The following is a 10,281-nucleotide window of genomic DNA, read 5'->3' as shown; positions in this document are numbered from 1 at the left end:
TTTTATATTTTATTCACCATAACAATAATCAATTTTAACCATACAAAGATAATCATTTTTTTTTATACACCACTACCCAATAAAATTTTACCTTCATCTTTTTTGTCATTTTCACTATTTCTAGTATCTCCATCTCTTTTATTCTAAAATAGTAATCAATCTCAACCTTAGAATGATAAGCAAAAACTATCCCTTATTAATAAGGTATTTCATTTCAATATTGATATCATCCGGTATCACAAATTAAACAATCTAACAAAGTTGCTTCTTCTCATCGAAGACTTGAGCATCACAATCACACAGTTCATTGCATGTTTTAACTTCCGAAGAGTGAGGTATAAAACCAACTATATGCACATTTACATCAAGGTGAGGTGCAAATAAAAGCAAAATGGTATTAAAATCCTGTTTATTTTAATTTTAATTATTATTTATTTTATTTAAAATAATTAAATAATTTATCTCTTATCTATCAAATTTAATTCTTATTCTTTTAATTCTTATTTATTTTATTTAAAATATTTAATGAAATTATATATTTTTTAAAAATTTTATTATCTTTTTAACTTTTTAATCTATTAGATTTATTCTTTATTATTTTTTATTGTTATTTATTTTATTTGAGATAATTTATTAAATTAAAAATTTTTTCTCATTCAACTTTTTAATTTATAAGATTTATTTCTTTTTATTTTTCAACTCATTTTCCATGACATAACCAAACATTGAAAAATATTTTTTAATTTTTCATGATACTATTAAACATCAAAAAATAATTTACTTTTCAACAATTTATTTTCTAAAAAAAACCTACTTTCCAGTAAATATTTCCAGTAAATAATCGATGCCTAACTTGGAGAAAAATTGTACGATTTTAACTTGTACTATGGAAAGAAAAAAAAATGGGGAGGGAGGGAGATGGATGTTAACTCCCTGCTTTTTCTCACTGCCCCTACGTCTCTCAAATTCTTTTCCCTATATGTATCAACACTGTTTATTCTCGACATCATAATGCAGTTACTTGAGGATTATGCATCAGGAGAGATCAGTCTCTCCAATCTCTGCATGACGACCAGACTCTGATACAGAGGATGATGATCCAGCAGTCTTGTCTTTATTGTCTGGCAATGTTGTGGGTGCCAAAAGCGTGCTTTCCTCAGTCTCTGGCTTCTGTAGTAGTTGGAGCTGACTTTGCAGGACCTATTGAAAAGGGCAAAAGGCTGAGCATGAGAAACATGTCACTGAGAAACCAACATAATTTGCTTAAAATGCCAAATATTTAAGCTCAGAGACAATTAACTAGAACCAATGCATTGTTAATCTACTATAGAAATTATATTTAAACAGGTGATTGGAGCAATACATTTACATATGGAGCACCTAATAATCTGTCTTGATGATATAGTTCATATAGGACAACCAATTCCCACAAACAAGGTTGTATCAACTTGTTTAATTCACAACTCAACATAGAAATATATAAAAGCTTTCTTCCAGAATTTCAAAACATGAAAAAAGGCACATTTGGATATTTTCTGATTTTGTGATTTTTCACAAACTCAAGTCAGGCCACAGTATTTACATAATTAGCCTTGTTATGCATTGAATAACAAGTAACAATTACATGGAAAAAGACTTGGAATCAGAATCTTACCAATATTACAAATAAGACTCACTCGTTCAACATTGCATAACACAAACCAAAATAATAATAAAAACAACCAGGGACAGAAAAGAATCTGTAAACTGCACTTAATGATACCTCAATCTGGTGTCGAAGAAAATTTTTCTGAGCTTCCAACTTAGAGATTGGTGTACTGCCCGCTCTCTCTCCCTGATACACACTAGCACTAGGTGCCTGAAAGGGGATAAAGACACAGTGGGGAAGTTGAGGAAAGGACAAGTTTGGTGGCCCACCATGGATAGAAAACTGCAGGTGTTGTTGTCCAATGAAACCTTGCTCTCCACCTGACTCCACGGTAGTCCTGTCAGCCAAAGGTCTTTGAACTTGAGGTATTAAGGCATATCCAGGAGACCTGCAAATACTGAGGATTAGTTCTTTCCAAAATTCGACTATAGCCACTAGTTGGAACCACAAATTGGTTGCAAGAGGACATAAATATAGGAATAGACAGCCTGGGCCTTCATCATGTCTGAAAAAGTAAACAGTAGGATGGGGAATGCAGAAAGTAATTAAGCGTATAGAACCTCAAGAAATTTGTCGCATCTAGTTTCAGCACAATAATTACAAGAATATGTTTCTGAGGTGCCAAGTTTCGAGTCCATTTCAAAATCTGACATAAGATTGAAAACAAGAGTGCAAGGAGCATGCATGCATCTGTATGAGAGTAGACACCCACAGGCATACAAATCATATATAAGATGAGTTAACAGAACCAAGATCAAACCCAGTGCACATGCTGTTTATTAATATATAGATATTACTACTGGGTAGAAGGGCATACCACACTGGAGTGTTTGCTGAAGGATATGTGAATGACTTCTCGTATAAAGAAGCAGCAGCAGCAGCAGCTTGGAGTCTGACCTGATTCTGGATCAAACTATCATCAGCCACACCACCAGCTGAAACCTGAGCTGCAGTAGTTACAGTGCCTATTCCTGTACAAAATTTCAACAATTAGCTAATGAAATTCAAAACAAGAAGTCAGCTTCACTGAATAATTATATAATCATAAACGTTAAGTTTCTATGCTTGCTCCAACAACATAACTTAAAAAAAGAACACTGAATAACAAAGGGAAAAGGAAAATACATCCTACAAGGAAAATTGCGATTTTTTTTTATCCATGCAGTGCTATTTCAATCCAAGGAAAATATTAAAAAAAAATGCATGGCTTCCTATGTTAATCAGACTGCATGATTCCATAGCTGATTAATGGCTGTGGATGAAGCTGGCTTCTGATCACATCAGACTAACAGTCAAATAACAACACATTATGCACAAAAAGGGAAATTGGCTAAAATCACTTCTGAAATCTGGTTTCTGAACACAGTTGAATCCTCAATGTTCCTTCCTTCATTTCAGGTAGATCATCCTTTGTGTTTGTAGGATAATGGCCTTTTTCATACCACATCCATGTGGTTGAGCTCCTTTCCAATTTTCATTCTATAGTTTTTCAATGAGATACCTTCCATTGCCCCATTACCTTCTCCATTAAATTAATGAAGCTGTAAGTTGAATTCCATAGAATGCCATAGTCATTGATGGCACAAGGGGGCTTTAATGCAACAAGGCATGGTAGACACCATTTATTCACATAATTGAAGATTCCACAACTTTTGAACCAGTGAGGGTGTTACCAAGACAGAGTTAGGATGGAATGGTCTCATCCAAAGTGACTGCCCAGTTGGCATTGTAGAGGTGGCTCTCACATGGGAACTCACCAAAATATTTTAATTATCTTGACATCTTCAATGCTCTTTTTTTTTGTCTTTAGTAGATAATAAAATGCTCGACTCCTTGGTTCTTTTACAATAGTAACCCTCATTCATGAGCTATATAAAGTTAAAATAGAGAATTATTGTAAGAGTGGACATAAGTAACAAAAAAAAAGAGAGGCTAAGGTGAGTGTCCCTTGGCTAGACAGCACCAAATCATATTGCCTCACCTTGCGGCGTTGAGGCAGCTAGGTGGGGTGTCTAACAATAATGCTGAAGATACCAGTATTATTATTCACGATTTCAATTAAAAAATGGTGAATATAACAGTGTAACTACAAAATCAACTCAGCATTTTGCTGTCTATTTATTTAACATCCAATGATGTTTTCACATTCATTACCTTTGACAGCAAAGATAAGAAAGCCATCAAACCAAACCTCATAGAACTCAATCATCATAAGAAAGTCATATGGTGACACATGTCTAATCATATGGCTGTTCTTTGTAATTCTCTCTTTTTTCTCCCATAGGAAAGACACAGGGGGTGGATGGCAGGGGTGAAGTAGCAGTCTGATTTATAATGATAGCCTCTATCTATTAAGTACGATGAGGATTTTAAATGATTCATCTCCCACATATTTCTTCCAAATTCATCAAGTTTCATGTTCAAGAACTACAAATCCTAGATAGTGACCTAGAGAAAAGAAAGTAAATTCAACATCAATGTCTATATTGTAAAACCCATTAAAAGTGTACAAGTCAGTATGCAATCATGTGCATGAAAAGCATTCACAAAGTTAACAAATAGCACCAATTTGCTGACTTCTACAAAGCTGCCACATTAGTACATATAATAAATTTTTCTGCAAAAACAATTCACCATTTCCGAGTGTGCATTCAATCAAAAACAATGCTAAAGTAACATGATTTATTATTATAGCTTCTTGGTAAAATAAGCTTAAGAAGAAGAGGGTTGGTAAAGATATGTCACCATAATTACCCTGTTGATGAGTATCTGGCTGTGCTCCATGTTGTCCTCCAGCTGTACTTGCACCATTTTCAGGTGGGACAACTAGGGCTCTGCATGTAGGGCAAGTATGTTGTCGCTCCAGCCACGAACGCAGACAATGAACATGAAAAAGATGTCCACAGATTAACTTTTTGGCTGTGGTCATCTCTTCACGACAAATAATACAGGTTGCATCACTTCTGAACATTATGAGAAACAAAAACTGAGAATCTTGATACAAATGAGCATTCAATAAAGTGTCATAAACATAAATGCTAAAGAAGGTTTAGAACTCACACATTAAGCTCTTCGGCTGTTGCATCTGGAAACCGATCATTCATATTGGAAGTGATCTTCCGATAACGAATGTAGTCAGCAACACGAATTTTGAAATTCCTGAATGTCTCATAAAGCTCCCGTATTAAGTGCAAAGGCACACCATAGTTCCTGCATAAACAAACTCAGATTTATTCAAGGAACAAATATATCAAAAAGTATAGGGTTAATGTGCAGTGCATAACTTAAACATATTAAAATATCTGCAAACAATCGAAAGAAAAAAAAAATCTAGTGGTATGAAATAAATAAATAAACAAACACATTGAAATAAATAAACAAATGCATTGATTGTAATACAAATTATTAATAAACGATTTAAAACAAAATCCATATAAGCAAACAACTACAACAAAAATTGCAACAATTCGAAATATTTAGGCATCAAGTCAACACATGATTCTTGGCCGCTATCCCCATTGCTTTCTGCAACACTCACTTTCAATTTTATTGCAATTTACACATCAAACAAATTTTTCCTATAGTACAATTTCAATGTCCTATACCAGCAAGAACATTTTCCAATCAAGGCAGCTATGTTTGTAGTGCATACAGACTTATGATGATGTAGCCTTGGATTATCAATTTGAGTTAGCATTTATAATGCACTTTCAGTCCCATAAGGGGCTTCAAGATAAATAGATTGAAAATCAATTTTGATAAAGTGACAATAACAAGTCAACCTAAGATGTAATCTCAATGTCATTCCGAGAAGAGATGAATGTACATGTGTGGGCGTGCAATGATAAGATGGATCAGCAAAAGAGGGTTCTACGGAAATTTAAATAGTTCCCCAATAGCACACTAACTACTTTCTTGTTAAGCCACTTCCATGTTTTCAAAATCCACCCTTTCTAATTTTTTTCACACAAGATCTATGCGCATATAATTTGTGGCACAAATATATTCTCTGGCACCAGTTTCAGAAGTATAGAAAGTGTGACACTTGCCATCGAGGTTCCTTTCTAGTTATTACCAGGTTGTGTTTCAAAATAAATGTAAAAGTAAATAGATAATGTGGATATATCTGTGAATGTGCATACAATACATGTGTATGTATGCATGCACACACACCTGTCTAAGATTAAAAAAACAAGTCATTTTCAAGAGAAATCAAAGAAAATAACCATTAAAAATTTGTCAAACATATTGTCCAATTCTCCATAAACTGGACTTTGAACCACAGTTCTTTAGCTATGTGACAAAACAATTTGAGTTTCTCAGTAGATAGAAGTCACTTCCTGAAACCAAGATTAAAACAAGGGATCGGCATGGTTTTAAATGTCTTCTGCTATGCACCATGCCATCACATAATATATTTTAGGACTATGTTACAGCCCATCATTCAATTGATCAAAACAGCTCCAATAACCACCAAAAAAAAATAATATCACACCTAAAACTGCCATGACTATCATATCTAACCCGCAATAGCCAGCATCTATAACATCATATCTGTGTTTTATAACAATGGAGATGACCTTTATTTTTTCCATCCAACCTTAAAAAAAGATACTTGAAATACACATCCTACTAGTCAAAAAGCTCTACAAGCCAGATAACATCACTCCTAAAAAAATTAGTAGGAAGATGTTACAATAGTTGCCAAGTAAAATATGTCCATCTTCAACTCATCATAATGAAAACAGGTTTGCAAGTCAATATCACATTGCATCCTTCACAAGTGTTAGATCTATATGTAGTCAAATACTCTCATTGCAGCATGTCAATGTCTATAACATTGAATGTGTATACTATCAAAGTAATGTCCATGTGGGCAAATAGGGTACGTAAACTACAAATACTTTTCATATATACAAGATGCCAGAATGAGAATCAACATCAAACTTGATTACTTACATGAAAATGACAAGGAAGAAGCACAAATACATAGACAAGTGCAGCAAGTCCCGAACAAGTTCCATGTAGAAGGTGTAGACAGGCTTTCTTTCCCATTGTCCTTCCATAAGCATGTCACTCACATAGAAAACATATTTTACAAATGTTGACACAGTTGTTGTCGCCAGTATCATGTACCTAAGATTCAAAATGGTAGACATTAATGCAATGGCAACAAAGAACACAGGAATTTCGAATTGTAAACAAATGTATTCCTAAAGTGTAGAATTGAGTAATTTCATAAGCATAGAGGTCAAAATTGATGATGCTTTGTTTTCAAACAATGATATCCAAATTTTCCAGATTTGATTTTCAGAATCCAGATAAACTTAGAAGGGAAATCATAGATAAAATCTGAACATAAGAAGATCACAAACACCAATTAGACCGCGATATGCTAAAATTATGGTTGTCACTGATTTTTCCAGGACCACACTTTTGGTAGCACAAGAGCCAGTCAAAAATAAAAAAAAAACAAAATTTCTTTCAAGCTGAAAACCCCTGTGAAGTTTATCAGATATACAAGCACATTCCCAGTCAGAGCTTGACATGCTAAGATTCCCGCCATCTCTAACTTTCTGCAGCACAAGTTCCGGTTGAGATAGAATCAAAATGAATTTCATGCTGAAAACTCCTGTCCAGTTTTGTTCAAACCTGCAGAAACTCTACCCCCCCCCCCCAACGATGAAGCTTTATTACACAAAGGTGTCATGAATATGACTTTAAATTAAATTTTATCTCTCCTTTCATAAAGAAAAGTTATAATAGAAAGGAGTTAAAGATTTTTCCAAAACAAAAACATGGGCCTTCACTAGCTTCAAACAACTTCCCTATATTCAACTTATTACTGCAAATCAGTTCAAGCATGCATGCCCATTAGTTGATCCAAATTCTGCAATAAATATCAGGCCACAAGTCTAGTAGCAGAAATTGATATCAGAATCACAAAAACCAGTTAAAATTGTCAGATGGGCCTGTTGATAAGTTAAAATGGATTACCAAGGTTCAATGATATATCAACCATAACTTCCAAGATCAAGTAGGGAGAAAGAAAGAAATGTCACTCGAATTGATAATTTGCAAGCCCATAACTTCCAAGATCATGGACAAAGAAAGAACTATCAACCAAAAGTGATAACTTTCAAGTCCATGTACTGAGGACCAGGAAGATGCAAACTGTCAAATGGACCAAGTAAATTGAAACCAACCACAACTCCATCGTTACCACGGTTCCAATTTTAACCATAAGTTCCACATTGACCAATCTGGAGTCGAAGATACAAAGTTAAAAACAATTAAGTTGCAAGGGCACAATAAATGCATGAAAAGTATCAAAGAAGCATCTACATGACTATTTGTAGCACATCTATATAGTCAATTGCATAGCTATATTAGCAAGTTTCCTCTGTATTTTAAGATGGCATCTCTCAAGCCTCCCCTTAACATCCAATTGTTTCCTCAAATGCCATTTGGATAATTTGAAAAAAAAATAAAAATAAGACCAATATTGCAACACCTTTCATCTCTTTCTATGTCCTCAGTTAACAAACATTCCAATTCCAAAAGTTGGCATGCGCATGTGTATTCACACCCCTTACTATTCCCAGTTCAATAATTAATGCATATAAAAATACAGAGAAGTCATGAAAAATATGATGGCACCCTTGATTTATCTATTTTGTTTTATTTCTGTTTTTCTATCAATTTCAAAAGCTAATACACATATAAAATAATTCAGGCTGAAATATGTGATACATCTAGAAAGCAGCCTAATTTTCTTGCATGTCCATCCAGGATGTGAAAATTACTGATTCTTTAAAGTTCATTCACTCTCAATTCTGAAGTAGAAATGTGGCTACGTAATGATAACAAACCTCAAGTAAATGCGTAAACAAATGCCAACGTTCATGTGCACAATGATAATGACAAAGGGTTTGACTACTTTGCAACTAAACATGGTCCCAACTAACATGCTATGGCAGCAGTTCAAGCAGGACATTCATGTGAACTGGAATACAATCAGAAGATCTACCACTTTAGAAGTCATTAGATGTTATTAAATCTATTATCTTTACATTTCCATTAGAGTAAAGAAACTGGAGTATCTCTGTCACCCAGCTAGAGCTATATAAGTGCTACTTAGAGCTTGTTCGTTCAGAACCCTTCACTTACCAGCTGCAATTTCTATTACATAAAGCAAGCTGATATTCGTTTTTAATTATGCTGGTTGTCAGATAGGTTCAATGTAGGTTAATACAGTTCATGACGTTCAACTTAGTTTACAATTTCATCTCCTAATCCAGCAATGTACAGAAATCGTCCCTTTTCTCCACTGTATCTCAACATGACATCAGTCAGTAATACAACTGATGAGTTTAGCTACGAGGTTAAAAGCTATTAAGAAGCAGCATAAACAAAAACATAACAATCCTGGCAATTGAATGTAAGAAGAAAATAGGACTGTGATGAAAGAAACAACAAATAAAAGGGAAAAAGCATACGCGTTTGTCAACTTACTCGAACGAGAAGAAGAGAGACACAGAAGCCTGCCTGGTTTCAAGCAAATGCTTGACAGAAGAGTACAAGAAGAGGCTGTCTACGAGAAGAAGAAACCCCAGAAACGAAACAATCCGAACATGAGATAAGTAGTTAACAGATGGTGTTGTCTCGATATACTCAACCCTCTTTTGAGCCAACCAATGCAAAGCCTTGATTAACAACAAAGCGGTGACCATGGCAAGAAAGGTGACGGAGAAATCCTGCCTAAAAATAGTGATGGCAAAGAGAATTTCCATGAGCTCTCTCCAAGACTGCTCATTCAACCTCTCAACTTCAGCTTCGCGGAGGGAACCAAGGAATAGCCGCTTAGTTAATTGCCACAAAATGCACATAATTACTAAACCCACGTTGAGAAGAAGCACTAAACTGATCTTAGAGGTAGATAAGTAAACCATAGCTGGATAAAACTGCCCTCTACTGTTAAATGCGTGATAGATTATAGCTAGAGTCGCCACCGAACTAACGCCCGCGTATGTGCGCAGCCGCATCATATTTTCGTCTCAATCTACAAAATCCAAAACCCTAATTATAACAATCCGCGCGCGCGCACACACACACTGATAATGAAACCCTAAACCGATAGAATAGAATAATAAAATTGAAATCAAAATCAGGGAGAAACTTTTTAAGAATCAGCACCGATTCAAAGGAAAAATATAGAAATTATAGAAAAGGGAATGAACTTAATTATAATTGACCTTTCTAAGAAAATATCTGTCTGTTGTTAGTTTGTCGTTTACTCGAGGAAAGAGCAAGAACTTGTTTATTGGTTCGCAATGATATATAACAGTGGCACGCGTCGTAACAGTATTTGATTGGGCATAAAAAATATTAAAAAATAATAAACTCTATTAAGTTAATAATATTATTAAAAAATAAAATATTAATAACATAAAAAAATAACAATTCAATGCAAAATATTTGTTAATATTATAAAAATATATCTTTACAATATTTTAAAAATATCTTAAAGATTTTATTTGTTAACATAACAAAAAATAAATGAGAATAAAATAATTTCATAATATATTTATATATGAATATTAAAAATAAGACAAAAAAAGTTAATTATCGCT

The 10,281-nt window shown here is 34.1% G+C and overlaps 1 protein-coding gene across 2 annotated transcripts; it reads right to left on the bottom strand.

The window, feature by feature from the left end:
- Positions 1-733: 733 nt before the first annotated feature.
- LOC133670166 (ERAD-associated E3 ubiquitin-protein ligase HRD1B-like) lies at positions 734-10,008 on the bottom strand. Of its 2 annotated transcripts, XM_062090665.1 has the most exons (8): positions 9,904-10,008; positions 9,164-9,710; positions 6,608-6,784; positions 4,709-4,858; positions 4,394-4,611; positions 2,466-2,619; positions 1,763-2,036; positions 734-1,200 (listed from the first exon to the last, which is right to left on the bottom strand). In XM_062090665.1, exons 2-8 carry the CDS (start codon positions 9,694-9,696, stop codon positions 1,036-1,038), a joined length of 1,671 nt encoding a protein of 556 aa, XP_061946649.1. In that variant the 5' UTR covers positions 9,697-9,710; positions 9,904-10,008; the 3' UTR covers positions 734-1,035. The 2 variants fall into 2 exon arrangements, with proteins under 2 accessions (XP_061946649.1, XP_061946650.1); XM_062090666.1 differs by lacking the exon at positions 9,904-10,008 and having other exon boundaries at positions 4,403-4,611; positions 9,164-9,888.
- Between the last annotated feature and the right edge of the window lie 273 nt (positions 10,009-10,281).

This window comes from Populus nigra, chromosome 12 (assembly GCF_951802175.1).
Source record: "Populus nigra chromosome 12, ddPopNigr1.1, whole genome shotgun sequence".
Lineage (NCBI taxonomy): Eukaryota > Viridiplantae > Streptophyta > Magnoliopsida > Malpighiales > Salicaceae > Populus > Populus nigra.
This window is presented reverse-complemented; position numbering and strand designations above follow the sequence as displayed.